The 18,658-nt window shown below is 37.5% G+C and overlaps 1 protein-coding gene across 2 annotated transcripts; it reads right to left on the bottom strand.

The window, feature by feature from the left end:
* Positions 1 to 638: 638 nt before the first annotated feature.
* LOC311597692 (aldo-keto reductase family 1 member C21-like) lies at positions 639 to 16,747 on the bottom strand. 2 transcript variants are annotated; one of them, XM_084781936.1, is made up of 9 exons: positions 16,634 to 16,747; positions 14,289 to 14,447; positions 13,331 to 13,447; positions 12,574 to 12,651; positions 12,229 to 12,351; positions 9,671 to 9,780; positions 9,249 to 9,414; positions 6,991 to 7,073; positions 639 to 4,469 (listed from the first exon to the last, which is right to left on the bottom strand). In XM_084781936.1, the coding sequence occupies exons 1-9, from the start codon at positions 16,706 to 16,708 to the stop codon at positions 4,427 to 4,429; spliced, it is 954 nt and encodes a 317-aa protein (XP_084638062.1). In that variant the 5' UTR covers positions 16,709 to 16,747; the 3' UTR covers positions 639 to 4,426. The 2 variants fall into 2 exon arrangements, with proteins under 2 accessions (XP_084638062.1, XP_084638061.1); XM_084781935.1 differs by having other exon boundaries at positions 14,289 to 14,456.
* Between the last annotated feature and the right edge of the window lie 1,911 nt (positions 16,748 to 18,658).

Here is an 18,658-nt window from a genome sequence, read left to right on the forward strand (position 1 = left end):
TGTCTTTTTTAGCTTGCTGGAACTCAAGACCCTGTTACAAAAGTAGGAAATAGTTTTATTATACTTGGGTTAGGTTTTTTCCAGTGTGGAAGTTTCAAATTAATAAAACCAAGGGGTACAGAACTAACACTGAAGGCACCACAAAAGTTTCTAAGTTACTATAGCTTCGAAGGAAGGTATTCAATTGAATAATGAATACCAGGCGATAAGTCAATAGAAACATTCCCAAATGTAACAGATTGATGGATAGGAGATTCCAGAGGAAGCTGAGTAGCAAGCAATCCTGAAACAATCCTAAGCATCATAAAATTGAAGAGCCAGAGAATTCTACAACAAAGTTTTTTAAATGTGATTTTCCTGAACACAGTTGATTTCTCTGTTGTATTAACAGACAACTATAACATGAAAAATTCCATTTTGACATAATGAGAAGATTTTCTAAATATAGATGATAGCATGTTCAAAGAAGGAATTCTTGAATCTTTGGCTTAGGTATCAGGTGACTGTGGCTTCATAGAATGAGTTTGGCAATGTTCTTTCTGTTTCTTTTTTCATAGAATAGTTTGAGGAATACAGGCATTAGGTGTTCTTTGAAAGTTGAGTAGAATTCTCTGCAAAACCATTTGGCCTTGAGTTTGTTTTTGTTTTTTGTTAGTGGTGGTAGTGGATTTTTTTAGGGTGGTGGTGGTTGGAAGGCTTTTGATGATAGTTACTCTTCCATTAAGGCTTATAGAACTGTTTAAATTATTTAGCCAATCTCAATTTAAGGTTGGTAAGTGAAATCTATCAAAAGTTGTCCATTTCATTTAGATTTTCCAATTTTGTATAATACAGGCTTTTAAAGTAAGACCTGATAATTCTTTGGATTTCCAAAGTCTGCGGTTATCTCTCCCTTTTCAATTCTTTTGTTCTTTCTTTTGTTTTCTTTTTTCTTTCTTTCTTTCTTTTTTTCTTGTTGTTGTTAATTTGGATACGGTATTTCTGCCTTTTAGTTAGTTTGGCTAGGTGATTATCTATCCTGTTGATATTCTCAAAGAACCTACTCTTGGTTTCATCGATTCTTTGTATTATTCTCTTTGTCTCTAAGTTATTGATTTCAGCCATGAGATTGATTGTATCCTGCCATCTATTGCTCTTGGGTGTGTTTGCTTCTCTTTTGTTGTAGAGCTTTTATGTGTGCTTTTACACTGCTATTATGAGAACTCTCCAACTTCCTTATGAAGGTGCTAAGTGCTATGACCTTCTCCCTTAGCTCTGCTTCATTGTGCCCCATAAATTTGGTTATGTTATGCTTTCATTTTCATTGAATTCTATAAAGTCTTTAATTTCTCTATTTGCTTCCTGACCCAGTGGTCATTGACTAGAGAGTTGTTCAGTTTCCCTGAGTTTGTAGGTTTTCTCTTCTTTTTGTTGTTATTGAAATCTAGCTTTAACGCAAATCTAGCTTCTGGTAAGATACAAGGGGTTATTTCAATTTTCTTGTGTGTATTGAGGTTTGCTTTGTTTAAACAAGTAGATAGTCAATATTGGAGAAGGTTCTGTGAGGTGCTAAGAAGAAAGTGTACTCCTTCGTGTTTGCGTGAAATGCTCTGTAGATATTCATTCATTCTATTTGATTCATGACATCTGTTAGTTTTATTTATTCTATGTTTAGTTTCTACCTTGGTTATCTGTACACTTGTGAGAGTGAGATTGAACTTTCTCCTATTCCTCTATTAATGTGTGGGGTTCACTGTGGGATATAAGCTTTGGTAATATTTCTTTTACAAATGAGGGTGCCTTCCCTTTTGGGGCATAGCTGTTGAGAATTGAGGTGTAATCTTCCTGGATTTTTCTTTTGATGAGTATGAAGTGTCCTTCCCTATCTCTTCCGATTAGTTTTGGTTGAAAGTCTGTAATGATAATAGAATGGCTACTCCAGCTTGCTTCGTGGGTCTGTTTGCTTGGAACAGCTTTTCCAGCCCTTTACTCTGAGGTAATGCTTCTCTTTGTGGCAGAGGTGTATGTCTTGTAAGTAGCAGAATGATAGATCCTGTTTTTATATCTATTCTGTTACCTTGTGACTTTTTATTGGTGAATTGAGTCCATTGATGTTGAGAAATATTAATGACCAATGATTGTTAATTCCTATCATTTTGATATTGTTGCTGTTGTTGATGGTGGTGGTGGTGATGGTAGTGGTTGTGTGTGTGTGTGTGTGTGTGTGTGTGTGTGTGTGTGTGTGTGTGTGCTTTCAAATTTTAGGTTTGCTGATGTGCAGTTATTTATTTTCTGTTTTCCAGGATGTAGTTAGCTTCATTAGGTTACCAAATTCCTTTTAATATATTCTATTGTGCTGGATTTGTAGATATCTATTGTTAAAATGTGTTTTTGTCTTAGAATATCTTGTGTTACCATCTATGGTGATTAAAAGTTGTGCAGGGTATAGTAGTCTGGGATGACATCTGTGGTTTCTTAGCATCTGTAAGATATCTGCCTAGGCCATTCTGTATTTTATAGTCTCTGTTCAGAAGTCATGTATAACTCTTCTACACCTGATATTCTTCCTTCCATATTTTTCATTATGTTGCTGATATTTGTGTCTGCAGCTCCTGTTCTCTTCCTTTGGATTTCCATCTTCAGGATTTCCTCAGGTTGTGTTTTCTTTATTGTTCCTATTTCCAACTTTAGGTTTTGGATAGCTTTATTCATTTCCTTCATCCATTTAGTTGTATTTTCCTGTACTTTATTCAGTTCCTTCACCTGTTTGTTTTTAGTTTTCTGTTTCTCTTTACGGGATTTATTCATTTCATGCACCTGTTTGGTTGAATTTTCCTGGATATCTTTAAGGGATTTATTTATATCCTCATTTAAGGCCTCTATTAACTTTATAAAGTTTAATTTAAGGCTCTTTTTTTTTTTTTGCTTCAGCTGTGTCCAGATGTCCAGTGTTTGCTCTAGTAGGATAGCTAGTTCTTGTTGATTATGTTCTTTTTTAATGTTTTATTTAATATATTTTTCACTTTTATTAACTATGATTTATTTACATTACATCCCAGTTGTTACCTGCATTCTCTTACCTGCCTGTTTCCACACTCCCTCCTGCTTCTGCCCCATTCCCCTCCCTGAGACCTCTGTTAGAAGGGGCCCAACTACCACACTGCCTGAACACAGCCATTACATCTCATCTTACAGCCTGCATCCCCTTCCTCTGTGTGCTAGCAGGCCCATCTTGCCTAGGGGCAATGAACAGATCATGGGCACCAGAGTACAAGTCAGAGGTTTGCTGGCCTTTAGCCATCTGGCTGACCCTGCTCTTGGCTGGATGTTCTTGATGCTGACAAGACTCCTTGGGGAGGCAGGCAGAGCCTTGGGTCTGATAGTGGAGGCCATGGAATAGCAGGTTGCTTACTTCTGCTGACTGGGTGTTCCTGGGGACCTGTAGGCCTGGATGTCCCTCTGCTGGCTGTGTTCCTGGTGGGTCTGGGAGGTAGGATAAAGGCTGGGTGGGGTGTAACTTGGCTATTCCTTTGGATCCCAGGCCTGGATGATCCAAGGGATAGAAGGCCTCTTCCAGAGGAAAGGCCATGGAGCTGGAGCAAGGGGAGCAAGGGCAGCTGCACACCTGGCTGTGTCTCCTGGCAGGAAGAAGAACAGCACATGCCATTAGTCTTATTGTAACTTGTTATGACATGCTTGGATGATATCCCTTGGAAGCCTGATCTTTCCTGAACGGAAATGGAGGAGAAGTAGATCTGGAGGAGAGGGAAGCATGGGCAGGGGAGAGTAGAAATTATAGTGAGAGAGGAAAACACAGTGGTGACATAATATATAAGAGAAAAATGAATACCTAATAAAAATGTCTCTAGGAATGATACACTTGTTATTGGGACCTTATGGACATTGCTGGCTCAGTCACCTCTCACTCTGCTCTGACAGCCCTCATGTTCCAAATCTCATTCTGTGTAAACCTTCGAACTTCTGTGCCCAAAATACCTAATGTACCTCTAGATTTATTGTCTACTATTCTCAACTACACCTCACCTTTCTAACCACAAGATACACATTTTCCATCCTTGACCTGAAGAAACATACATTAAAATATACCCGCAGCCTGTTACTCCTCAAAGGATGAGAACATCACCTTTTCACATGGAAGAATTTTTTATGAAGTAACTGTTATAATCTACTATCCTGGGCACTCTTAGGCAAATTAATTAGGGGTCATAATGAATCAGAGAAAGATAAAGCTTAAAAACAATACAGTGACCATGATAACTGCTGAAAAATGAGTCTTTTTTTTCAAATGGTACAATTTTTTTTTCTGTCTTGGATAAGGAGTATATCCAAGAGTTTCTCAGTTGCTGCAGAGAAGAACTGGACAGTTCAGATATCTGAAGCTGAGCAGTCTCCCAACAGCAGGCCTTCCAGGACACATCCTTATAATTCAGTATTCATCAGAAAATGGAAAATTAGGATGACCAATAAAACTGCAAAGACAAAGAAAATCAGTAATGCCTTAATCATCCTCTTTCTATTACTTTCTGTTTCTAAGGAGTAATTTCTCTGAAGATGATTTTTGTGTGAAAGTATGAAATTTTCTTTTCCCAAAACATGCAATTGTCTTTTCTTACTTTCAAAACCATTGCTTTCTACTTGAAAAGATAACAATAGATACATGATTCAGATTTATTTCCCTATTACTTACCATATAGAAAATGAAGACTAAGATGTTCAAAAAGGTATGTATGAAGAAGAAGAAGAAGAAGAGGAAGAAGAAGAAGAAGAAGAAGAAGAAGAAGAAGAAGAAGAAGAAGAAGAAGAAGAAGGAGAAGAAGAAAACAGACAGGATCTGGAGAGATTACTTGGCCTTTTAAAAGCACTGGATGCTCTACCAGAGCACACAAGTGGTATTCATAACCTCTACATCGTGGCTTACAGCCATCTCTAACTCCAGTTTCAATGGATGCTATGCCCTCTGATGGCCCATGTGGCTCCCACAATGCATGTGGTGCACAGACAACCATGTAGCCAAACTCATACAATTATCTAAAAATCATTTATATAATACATTTTAAAGTGTACTTTTAAGTAAAAAGATATCCAACCCTTTATTCTAATCATCCCCGAGGAAAGCAAGGATTGCTCTATGATTAGAAAAACAGAAACTAGCTTATATACCCTATACTAAACAATAGTTGAGGGGTAGGGAGATGGCTTAGTTGGGTAAAGCACCAGCTACCAGTTGATGACCTGAGATTGATCCCTGGGACCTATATATTTGAAGGACAGAAAATACTGCGGCAAGTAGTCATCTGTGTGGTGAGTGTGTGGTGGATCACACATGCCCACATATATACAAGTAAATAAATATAAAAAATTAAAAATATTTGGCGGAGATATCTGTTACTGATATTCAGTTTCCTTTGTTTTAAATCACATTTGTGTTTATTATGTCTTGGGCTCTCATTGACTCTGAGTACGATAAAAAGATCATCAACGTATATCTGACTCGTTTCAGATGAGAAGTTTTAGGGGACTCCTGAGTGTGTGAATGAGTTGGTCTGAAACTTGTGTCTGCTCTTGCCATCTTTTCCTTCTGTTGGGTTGCCTTGCCCAGCCTCAAAGTGATGTTTTTTTTCCCTTGTTATATTCTATTTTTGTCATGTTTGGTTGTTATTTCTTAGAACCCTGTTCATCCAAATATGAGACAGAAAAAGAGTGGATTTGGAGGGGAGAGAAGGTGGTGAGGATCTAGGAGGAGTAGAGGGAGGGAGACACTGTAATCAGGACAGAGCAGATGATAAAAGAATCTATTTTTAAAAAATGAAAAACAGATGAAAGCATTTAAAAATTAAATGAAAATATAAAGACCATTGTCATAAGAATACTTTATCATCAAGCACAAATAAATGTGTATGTTAAATTTTTAACTAAAATTTCTAGATAATTATGAAATAGAAAAGTCAGATGGAGCAATACCATATTATATATGTATCAATACTTTGGAGTATGCATTATCTAACGTTTGTGTGCTTAGTGGACTTGTAACATAATATTTCATTTAGGAAATACTGTCTTAAATGGAATGTTTTCTACACTCATATTTAATTTCAATTTCAGAATTGATTAATCATGTATTAAATATGAAGTATCATGTATAAATAAATAAATAAATATCATGTATAAATAAAATACAGTGGTTTTGATTATAAATAGAAATAGTATTTGTCAGAGACAAAAATATCACATCCAGGGAGATAAACGCAGATCATCATAACAAAAGTCACACAAATTATAAAGAATTAAAAGGTTATTCACCAAGGATAATAATATGAATGCTAGCTCTGTTTCTGTGCAAAATGAGCTGATTATTCATATTTCTGTATACTATTAAACTAATACTGTATCTAGAAGTTTTATTACATGCTATTTTGCATTATGCATATACTTTTCATACAATATCATATTTTTCATTAATTTTCCCACCGGGTGTTCCTTTTGTTCTCTCATTTATAATACATCTTGTCTTAAATTCTACAGCCTTATGTGTAGAATGAAAAATACAACCTCTCTGTGCGTTACATTCTGTAAAGCGATGGGAGTGTTTCTATAGACTATTCCATGTTTCTTAAAATGCACATGTGTGTGTCCCTGTGTGTATATAAGGTTAATTTGTGATTACAGGTACATATGAAAATACAAGTATTTTCCACATATAAATGTGGAGTCCAGAGGAAACTCTCAGGTGTAATGCTCAAGAATGAATTCAGCTCTTCTGAGACAGGCGTCCTCACTGACCAGTTAGCATAGGATGGCTGGCCTGCAAGCCCCAGGTATCTGCATGTTTTCACCTCCAGGACACTTGAATTACAAGAACACACTACTGCTCCCAGGTTTTCATCATACTATAAGGAAGTGCATTAATGACTGAGCCCTCTTTATATTTATTGAGATAACTTCAAAAACATTACTCCTGGTGGAATAAAATATGAAACCAAATTTACTTACCGGTCAGCAGTTATGTATCGCACATTTCTATTCAAGCCATCAAGGACTTTCATATCCTCTGAGGTCAACTTGAAGTCAAAAACCTACCCCACAGATAGGAGACATCTTTACATCTTTATGTATTTACATATTAAATTGCATGTTTCCAGACCAGCACATTGTTAATGCAACAGTCTGAACAGTGAAGACACTTGATTGACAAGATGCTTGCGAAATCTTGCTCTCACAAAGTACAAAGATATTTAGCCAAACACACGAGTGAGACACTAATACTTGGGACAGAATCACTGAACAGCACTCCGCATACCCAGTCCAACCACGATAAACAGGCAAAGGAGATTCAAATTGAATGTGAAGAGAAAAGGCATCTGACACAATACAAAGAAAAAAATCACTGCCTAGAAGATCTAGCCCAGGAGTGCAATTGTGTAAGTATGTTTTCATCAACACATGAAATGATAAAGGAGTAATTCTGGTGGAACCTAAGAATGAACTGGAAAGAACAGATGATGCTATTTTCAAAATAATAGAGTAAAAAAAAATCAAAGAGGAATCAGGATAAATAGAGAAAGAATCACTGTTTATGATATTAGTAAACATTTGAAAAGCAATGTATTTTTTTAAACTTCAAATTCCACCTCAGAACCTGAGACCAATGAATTATCTGAATACAAAAACACCGCCAATGGATTGACAAGAGTGTAATAATACCAGAGGAAGTGCTAGCCTCTACCAGGGATCATTTTCCTAATTGGTTGTCCAATACAAAGTAATCAACCCTGAAGCCATGTACTCACCACAAGAAAAAAAAATGGATTCAACATGCCTAATTTATAGAATTGTGTATTTAAGCACATACACTCACACACACACACATATGTAACAATAATATTTGGGAAAGAAGGGCCTATCACTTTAACAATAGAATGGGATAGAAATAAGAGGTAAGTGATTTGGAAGAGAATGAAGGACAAAAAAGGAGAATGAAAGTTGTATAATTACACTTTAATTACAATGTATAAAAATTGTTAAAAGAGCATAATAATGTCTACATTGTCTTCCAGTGTCCATTCCTTACTGTGTGACTGCAGAGCCACTTGCCTTAGGATATGAAAGAAGATATTCCCATGGGTCTTGATATCTCTCTATCTTCCAGTGCACTTTGCCAGAAATAATAGTATTCCCGATCTAGACTAGAACATAATTAGCCGTGGAACCACGCTCCAAGAACAGAAAGACGAACTGGGAATTGTGGAAAGTAGTAAAAGGACATCATGGATGGATTGAGACTTAAGGACTAGTAAGAAGAGAGATTAAAATTAAAAAGAAAAAACCTACGTAGAAGATCGATGAAAGGACCAGACCGCAGAAGAGGACAAACGCAGTCCTGACGGGACCTGATGAACTGGGGCGGTTGGGAAGAGGGGCTCCCCTTTTCTGAATAGGAATCGGAAAAGGGGAAGGACTTGGAGGAGAAGAGGGAGGCCAGGATGTAAACTTAATTAATTACTTGTAATAGGCGGTGACTATGGGGCTGAGAAGAAGGAAGTACGTGGGGAAGCGACAGGCTCCACCGCAAACAATGCAGTCTCTATCTTGGCGCAGGGGGACCTGACAGCAGACATGACAGAACCCATCCCAGGCCAGAAAAACCTCTAGGAAGTCAGATGAGACAGGAAAAAAAAAATCTAAGCACAGAACAATTAGCTGCATAAACGTTTCTTTAGGGGAGCCCAAACATGCGAAGGGATTGATTTCTTTAACTCATGCAACTATTTGTGGGTAAAAAACAAAACAAAACAAACCTCATATTTAAAATAAAAGAAAGAAAAGTACTCTCTAAAGGGTTTGCAGGTACTTGACGTAAAATTAAATTTAACGTGGATAAATGCACTGGTGTTAAATGTGTGTGTGACAAAATAAAAAATAAAACCCAAATAATTTGAAGACTGAAATTTATCTAGTCTGATGTCTTGATTCAGAAGACAAAGTGTTATTTAATGCACTCGGGGCTACTAGGTGCATTGCCAATGCAATGCTGAGACCACAATCTGTCTTGAGTCCAATTCTAATTCTATATTGCAACAAAAGCCACGGTCCTTTCACAGAGCAGGACGAAGCCCTTCACATGTACACAAAACACAACCATGGAAACATGAGGTAGGAGGCCCACACTCGTACATGGCTGCTGACTCGCCAAGGAAGCGCACACGGTGACCTAGGGCGAACAGCTAGAAGCCCAGGGTCGCGCTCCTCACCTGAGTGTTCTCTTTGATGCGGTTCTGGTTGAGGCTGGTGTTGAGAACCACAAGCCCTCGCTGCAGCTGGTAGCGAAGGGCAATCAAGGCTGGAGCTCGGTTGTATTTTTTTGCCATGGAACCAAGAATTGGTTCATCCAAGAGCACAGGAGCGTTCTGGTCCACCCTGGAGAAATGTAGGTAGGCTTAGTTCCTCAAGCTACGGCATGTAAAGAAGTTTCAAAGACATACAAAGGCGGCAATGGAGAAGAGGGTGTCCAGAGTGTGTTCCCGGACGTGTAACAGCATTATCACCGTTCATTCTCTCCCTAATGCAGACTCTCTCTGCTTCTAAGTCACACGATTATGTATTTAGAATTGCAAGAGTAAAGGTATGTTAACAGCAAATGTTAGTTTATGTTTAATTTTAACGACCTCATTACCATCCAGTGTATCGCTGTGTACCTAGAACACCATAGGCAACCAGGACAATGTCATTTGACTTGCAGAAATCCAGAAGCTTTGTTTGATTGAGATAAATATGGCATTCTACCTGTAGATGAATGAAGAGAGATAATATATTACTTGAAACCCCACATTGATGTAAAGAAAGAATTAAAACCCAATAAACTAAATTAGAAAAGCCCGTGTAACAAAGTGTGGATTAAATATAACACCACCAAGACTTAAGCAAATAGCCCCTACCATTCTGATGCAAGAAACCTTAACTAATTGCACTGGGCCATTAAAGAATAAAAATAGAAACAGTTGTAAATTACATCAGTACATGACGTTTTATTGAATCCCATGTGAATGTCAGAACATGGGAGGGTATTTTCCTGGTTAAAACCATAAACATTAGTGTAATAAGACATTCAAACTTAACTTCTGATTATACAAGCTCTACTGATAGTAAAAATATATTTCATTAAATCATAAATGCCTGTATCAATCCAGTAATTTAAATACTTTTCCTATATGTGTTTTGGAAAAGGGCTGACAAATATAAAAGGAAAAAAGTGGTGAAAATTGTTTTAGAAAAGATTAGTGAATAATAATTTCCTTGATGATAGAAGAACTACCTAAGATGATTTGGGGGACAGGGAAATTTCGTTGTAAGTTGATAATTCATAACACACTGAGGGTCAGAGAGGTTGCTCACTAGCTAAAGCAATCACTACACAAGGAAGATGCCACAGGGACCTCCATCAATTTGAGATGGGCAGAACAGTCTTCCCATATTTCCAGACCTGCAGGGCAGAGACACAAGACTCAAGAAGCAACTCAGTTAGCAAGACCAGCCTCATTTAAAATGAGCTTGAATAAGAGACCATCCTTCAGAGAAGAAGATGCAGAGGATACATGCAACACCCAGAGTAGTGCTCGACCTATACAGCTACACACAGTTTCCTTACCATAGGCACACACACACACACACACACACACACACACACACACATATATATATATATATCATGGAGAATGGAATGTTATAAACTCTCTAGATTCTCACAGTACAAATTAAACCACAAAAGAACATGTGCCTTCACACATTGGAGAAGTTTTATGAAATCATTAGTGTTTGAAAACGATATGTGCATACAACTTTAGACAGTTTGGCAGCATATTACACACATATATGCATATGTAATCACAATCATGTTGCTACAATTTTCAGTCTTGCAACAGGTCAACAATGTTGTATATAGATGAATGAATATAGATCTGTACCACCAATTCAAAATTTCTCAGTGCTTTAAGTAATTATGAAATTTCATTAAAAGTTATTAACAGCACATCATTTTTTCTTTATTTTAATATTTGAGTATTTAGTGATTGGCCCCTTATGTGACATAAGTAGGATATAATCTAATTTCCTACATGTAACTTTTACTTGTCTATGAAAGTTGTCACAAATGCCTGAAAGACTGGAGGCACAGATAAAAAAAAATTCTTCCACAATGTACTTGATGCCACACTTCAGGCAAATGGATTGGACTATGCTCAAAAACAGTCATCTGAAGTCTTGTTCATAGTTCCTAAATATTTAATTTTACAAATACCTAAATACTATCACCACAGACAATAAATTTACTCACTCTAACCTGGATGAGAATTTTACTCTACTGTAATTTCTAATGTAACAAAGCCTTAGCCCATAATTAAAAAAGCATACAGAAACCCAAACCAACATCATCAGTTACCGTCAGAGCATCCTTGTTTCCAGGTAATCTCAAGCTTTCTTAGTCTTTTCTCCTTTTTTTATTAATTTATTCAGATTACAACTCAATTGTTATCCCATCACTTATATCCTCCCAATCCTCCCTCCCTCCCACTTTCACCCTATTGCCCTCCCCTAGGTCTATGACCAAGGAGGACCTCCTCCCTGACTATATGGTCATAGGCTATCAAGTCTCATCTTGGTAGCCTGCTTATTCTTTCTTTGAGTGCCATAAGGCCTCCCCACCAGAGAAGGTGGTCAAATATGTGGCACCAGAGTTCATGTCAGAGTCAGTCCATGCTCTCCACATAACTGTGGAGAATGTCCTGTCCATTGGGTAGATCAGAGTAGGGGTTTGATGTTTACTACTTGTATTGTCCTTGGATAGTGCAATAGCTTGAGCAGACCCCCTGGGCCCCGATCCATTTTCTAGGCAGAGTTTCTTGTAGTTTTTCCCCATTAATCACTGTCTATTCTTAGTACATCAGGTATAAGGTTTCCTTCCTCTTTCAAAGTGTGACCATTGACAAGAGTCTTCCTTGATCATCCTTACCTCTCTAAATTCTACCAAGAAAAGGATTGGCTGATAGTTTCCATTAAGACTGTCACAGAGCAAAGCAAAATCAAATATCATAAATGGCCTATGCATAAACACTGGCAAAGGCTTGTGCTGTGCTGTTCCACAAAGCTAAGATGAATCCCGTAAGAGAACCTATCAACCAATGGCAAGAAGGGAAACAGGGGAATGGACAACAAGAAGAGGGGGCCGAGGGTCCTCACCTGGTTGCACACAGGCTTGTACTTGAGCCCAGGCTTGTTCAGGATCATCTCCAGCTGCCTGCGGTTAAAGTTGGACACCCCGATGGACTTGGCCAGTCCTGCATCCTTACACTTCTCCATGGCCTGTGTAGGAAATGATGGTTACAAAACATTTTATGGGATTGTATACCCTCTTCTTTTCTTTACTACATTAAAGGCATAATATGAACCCAGGTCTTAGACAAAACAGCTCTTGGAAGTAGCTTCAGTTTTTATGACAAAAGGCACTCCAATCTCACAAGTAAAATTGTAGCATGACTTTTCTCTTATTCTATTCCCTCTGTGCTCTCTGATTCTAGCACCTACCTCCCAGGTGGCACAGAGGTCCACTGTGTCAAATATTAACTTTCCATGTTCATCTACTGGGAACTCATCTTCTCCTGGCTGGAATAGAAGAAAATGTTAAAGTAACCTTTCAGCACACACATTTTCCAACCAATAGCAATGCTTCTAGGGAAAGGAAATGCTGAGAACTAAATCTCCATGAGATAGGTGGATCATATTTAATGTGATTCCCTTAGTCATAGATTTTGAATATAGAATTTTAACCAATGTCCTTGGGCATAGGATTCCATCTTCTCATATCTATTATATGTACTCATAAATATTTCATCTCTGGGTCATTATGGAGTGTTCTAGTTGATTTTTATGATTGTTTACTGATGAGCTCTTGGTGGATATCAATTTTAAGCCTTTTCCCTAGGAAAAATTATTTCAATTGCTCTCAAATTCCTTAGTGGTTGTCAGGGTTTTCTTTCCTAGCATTAAGTCCCATGAGATTTCCCCTTCCACATTTACAAGTCTACCTTCCTTGTCTAGGGCTTCTTTAGTCAGGTTATTGGTAAGACATCATGGGTAAAGCTTCTCTGATAACTCTAGAACATGCAAACTTTCCAGTCCCCTGGATCCTACAATCATTCTGTTTCCTCCTCTACCAAGATTCATGAGCCACAGCCAGAGTTGTATTTTAGACGCATATAACACATAGGTGTCACATCACTAAACCATCACAATTCCAAACTACACTCTAAAGGAAATATTTCTGGAGATGCAAACAACATACTTTCAGGGCCATTGGATAATGCATGATGTACAGGTCCACATAGTCCAACCGAAATTTCTTCAGTGACTGTTCCAAGGAAGATCTCACCAGTTCTGGACGGTGTTTATTACCCCAAAGCTACAGTTGAAGATGGAGTTCAGGTTGACTTAAAAAATTCAAATAATTTGTTCATTTACTTCACCTAGTGCAGAGACATTTTGGGGGGCTGGGGGGGGGGCTTGAACTATTACACTTATACCCAAATGTCCTTTAATTTGATGTATCCACACAAATATATTATTTTTCTTATGAATTATACTTGGAAATCACTCCAGACCAAATGACTTATCAATAACAATATTCACCATCAACATTAAGTTCCACATAATGTTCCACAAAATGCATAGTAAGTGTCTAATGAGCTTACCAAGTAGTCTCAATATGGAAGAGCTAGTGGAAGAACAAGGGTTTACTTATATGTCAGACCCTCATTGTCAGTCTTGGGTGCCTATTTCTGTCACTCTCTGCCTTATGTAATTTAAATGTATGTACTGTAGGGGAAATATTTTCAACATTTTGTTGCATGTTAGATATAATACTAAAAGGATTCATTATCAATTGCTTAACTTGAAAGTCTTATCTTGTTTTTTTTTCTAATTAATAAAGGTATCTAAAATTCTCAGTGTTGATCACTGTTAAAAGTTATATAGGAGATAAACAAGGCTACTGTTTTCCATAATCCAGTTTATATCATATTCCTGTGAACTGAGATATAGGAATGAGAAACATTAAATTCACGAATTTGAAGACAGCAAGGATGAGAAAGTCATTCTCTGTGAATCACCACTATATCCAATATGCAAATACATGTGAATAAAAGGTAAACCAGAAAGAACCATTCACTAACCATTACTGATCTTATATGTAAACATCTCTTCTAACATTATGGTTATTCGTGGGTACTTTGTGTAAACAGTACCTTTGTTGTGCAAAATATATCTTCTCTCCTCACGGTGCCATCTGCAATCTTGCTTTGGATGGCTTCTCCCACATGATCTTCAGTTCTGTACACAGGAGCTGAATCAAAATGACGGAAGCCAGCATCTATAGCCATTTTGGTGATCTCCTTAGCCTTGCTCTTGAGAAACTGAAGAGCAGCAAAAAAAAAAAAAAAAAAAGTAAAATTTATAGATAGATATGCATGTTTTAGAATATATTCAGGCACAAAATGTGACTTCTCTAGTATTTTCTTTTCGTGTGTTTTGTAGTAAATATTCCATCTAAGATTATGGTGGCTATTGTCTATGGGGTATCAAGAGTAAGGTAATCTGGGGAACTCTTTTGTTCTTGGCAGTCACAGGTCCCCTAGGAGATGTCACCTAGCACCTACGATCTAGGACTTTCCACAAGGATTCATAAGAACGTTAACCAAAATTTACACAAGAAAATCTGCTCCCTTTGAAATAAAAATTAAATACTGTGGAAAGGAATGACTGCAAGTCCAATGTCCCAAAACTGAGTGCCAAGTTCCAGGAAAGCAGTGATTTGTGAAGTACAGAAGGTTGCAGTGGCCCTTGCCCCAGTTGACTGGAGATTGCAAAAAGCTAACAGACACTACAGTTTCAAAATCAGGTAATTCATTAAAAATGGAGAACTTCTCCAGTCTGACCCTATTGATCTTTCCTTTCCTCTTTCCTGTCATTAGCTATAAAAATTGAGCATGAAAGACATAATCTGTCTTCCCTTGATCTGGTCATTGAGGCCTGGGCCCTATTGCCATTATCAGAGTGTGGCCAAATCTTGACATTCTTTATCTCTGACATCAATCAAAACAAGCTCTAGTTGTTTGAGGTTGTTTAAATTCTATATTTTGTTTCTTCCTAAACAGTTATTTCTGACATAATGTTATACTACAGGTCTCCTAAGAGCTTTCTCCCAGGAAAAACAGATACAACATATCAAATTTCACAAACATTGGGTTCACAAAGTATATTGTCATGTTTAAATGGATGCATTTTACAGCCAACATTAAAAGATCAACATTCAGAGTCATTCACATAAAACACTTGACTTAACACTTTGCAAAATCCTGTTTATAAATCAAAGTATATTTATGGGAGCCCCAGGCAGTGTGGTTGCCATCCACATACAATGAAATCTGTATTCTTAATTTTATCAATAATATTACTGTGTACATGACACCAGGGCCTGCTACCACATCCAGACACCATTCTCAGCATCTTTTAGGTTCTCTAGGTGCCTACAATCTTCCCCTGACCTTCATTCTACTTTTATTCACAACTTAAAAATCTCTTCATTATTCTGGGCACTTTGGAACCTAAAAGAAACAAAAACAAAAACAAAAACAAACAAACAAACAAAACCTTGAGTCCATTCAGATAGTCAACAAGTTAAGCACTTATCAACAACACAAATGACCCCTTTTCCATCTCTGAGATCCCTCCCCTATTAGAAAGAAACTGACCTGAGTTTGCTGATGTCAGTCCCCACGACATTACCATCGGGAATATGCATGCACATGAACACACTGGTGTGGGGGGAGTAAGGGAAGGAAAGGCAGATGGAGAGGATGGACGGGAGAGAACATAATAGAAGAGAAGGGAACAGAAGAGAATAGAAGAGAAGGTAATGGTAGATTAAGAAAGATGAGAAAACATATAAATAAAATGAAAGAATAAGATAACAGAAGAAAAGAGAGAATTCAAAGTCTTAGGAAGGAATCCTTAGACACAGAACAGTAGTCACACTAAGCACATTACCTGAATTCAGCATTCAGTACAGGAAAGTGAACTCTCCACTTCAACATTTTCATGGAAAAGAATTGTTCATTCCAATGTGCATTTGTTTGTTTCAAAATGTGTGAACACAGATCAATTATATCTAAATGCTCTTACTAACTTTCTAGTTTCTGCTAAATAATTGTCACATTTTTAACTTAGACTTGATGGAGATAGTTTTACAACCAAAGTTCATAACAACAGCACTAGAAAGGTTGAGGGGAATTAAAGGTTCAAGAATGGCCTGTGTGCACAGTGATACCTTGTAAATATTAACAGCCACGAAAATAATACATAGGACATGTTCTTAGCTCAAACCCCATAATTACTAAAATGAGATACTAAGGTAAACTCAAAACAAAGCACCAGAGCTAAATGACTCACATACCTCATCCAAGAAACTTTATTTTAGTAATATATTTACTGATTAACTTTATAAAAGTATACATTATCCCTGGGCAATGAGTAATTTCAGGCAATCTCACACTCATTCTAGTTTCACGTCAACCCTCAACCCTGGTTTTACCTCCACAGGCATAGCAGTGCCAAAGCCCAGCACAGGAATGAAGTGACCATCATTGAGTTGACATTTGGAATCCATTGTCTGCCACTCTTGAAGAGAAGCCTGCTCTGCTTGGTGTTCTCCCTCACAGGGTATTTAAATAGTAGCAGCTCCTCCCCTATTTTCCTGGCTAAAGGCCAGTCCAAGTCATGGAGGAGGAGTTAAGCTGCATTCCACAAGTGAGGACAAAATGAGAGACAGTTAACTTATTTGTAAGAAAGAAAATCCTTGTTTTTCCTTTTATTGAAAATAATTTTTTTCATATACAATTAATGCTGACTACTCTTTTCTCTCCTTCTACTTCTCCCTTTGTCTCCTCCCATCAAGAACCTTCCTTTTCTGTATCTCATTCAATAATAAATAGAGGAAACCCCTGTTCCTCCAGTTGCCCTGATACAAGCTTCCCTGAGCTGCATGCTGTCCTATAACCTCCATTGTCGTGCACTCCACCCATGTTCACTAAGCCTGATACTCCAAGAACATGCAGGTTAGAACTTTACCCCTCTTATCTCTCTGACCGTCCAGGTGCTCTGTGATAGGTTAAGAGTCCCAGAGGTGTTTGGCTGTGATCTGTTTCCCGACCTCTGACCTGTGTTGTAGGGCCAACACTCTAACCATGTTTACCAAACTTGATACTCCAGGAATATCCAGCAACCTTCAAGCCTGCTGCACCAGGAAATCCAACAAAAGGAATGAGGCCACATAATGTAGAAAAGCAGACTTATACAAATTATGCCCAACTTCTCAACAGAGACTCAAAAAGCTAAAAGGGCCTTGCAACTCCCTAAGAGACCACAAATGTCAACCTAGACTACTATACCCAGCAAAATCTCAATAACTGTACATGGAGAAGACAAGATATTGCAAGACAGAACCAAATTTAAACAAGATCTACCTGCAAAACCAGCACTAAAGAAAATGCTTGGAGGAAAACTCCAACCCAAGGAGGTTAATTATACCCAAGAAAGCACCAGAAGTAAATAACTCTGCCCCAGCAAAAAGCAAAGAAGGGAAGCACACACTAATACACACATTAGCACCACCAACATAAAATTAACAGAAATTAATAAGACTGGCCAATAATATCTATCAGGATCAATAGACTTAATTACCCAATTAAAAAGGTACAGACAACAGAATCAAGATCAGCTAAACTATTTAAATTGTCCCATAATCCCTAAGGGAATAGAAGCAGTGGTTCAAAGACTTTTAACTAGAAAAATATCAGGACCATATGGTTTTAGTGCAGAGTTTTACTGGACTTTCAAAGAACAGCCTACACCAATAGTCCTCAAAATTATTCACAAAATATAAATAGAAGGAACATCATTTAAATATTCTAAATGAATTTCTGGAACTTGTTGAAAATATCAATTGTATTTGTCCTTTCCTAAAAGTAATTATAGCTGAATTAAAGGCATTGTTTGACATTCTCTGCCTGGTAGAAACACATGGGCAGAAAAACAAAAATGAAACTATTGAGAAGAAATAGTATTAATCCTAAGAGATAAATATATCTATCACTAACCAAAGCTAGATGAATATGAAATAAGAACATAAAAAGCATCATTTCAATATGAAACAATAAAGAAAAATCTGGATAAACTCATGGTTCACAGAAAATAAGAAAATGTGAGGGAAAGTAAGGAACAATAGAAGTTAGAGTGGGTTCTTTACGTGTTCTCAGATATTGAAAATGGCCACTTTGTACATGGTGTGAGCAGTTGAAATTATGAGACCCTGTCTGTCCTGGGATTTATAATCTTGCTGTGACTGTATTCAACAAGTGTCCAGTGTCTATCTTAGCTGCCATCACTGCTGCTTTTCCCATTTTCTGTGTACTAAAGCCTGCTGAAGATTACACGTAGCTCTTCACCTTTGTCCTGAGCTCTTATTTCACACTCCTGGGAATCCTCATATTATAAATCCTAGGATAGATAATATTTCAGCTGCATAATGTTTTCAAGCTGTGTTGGGAGTGTGAGGAGC

This window comes from Acomys minous (assembly GCF_964271855.1).
Source record: "Acomys minous genome assembly, chromosome: 5".
Lineage (NCBI taxonomy): Eukaryota > Metazoa > Chordata > Mammalia > Rodentia > Muridae > Acomys > Acomys minous.

Coding starts and splice junctions, on each gene's coding strand:
- LOC311597692 (XM_084781935.1), bottom strand. CDS start 16,708: ATGGATTCCAAATGTCAACTCAATGATGGTCACTTCATTCCTGTGCTG. Junction 14,457..16,633: donor GCACTGCTATGCCTGTGGAG/GTAAAACCAGGG, acceptor GCTGCTCTTCAG/TTTCTCAAGAGCAAGGCTAA. Junction 9,781..12,228: donor ACAAGCCTGTGTGCAACCAG/GTGAGGACCCTC, acceptor ATTCATCTACAG/GTAGAATGCCATATTTATCT.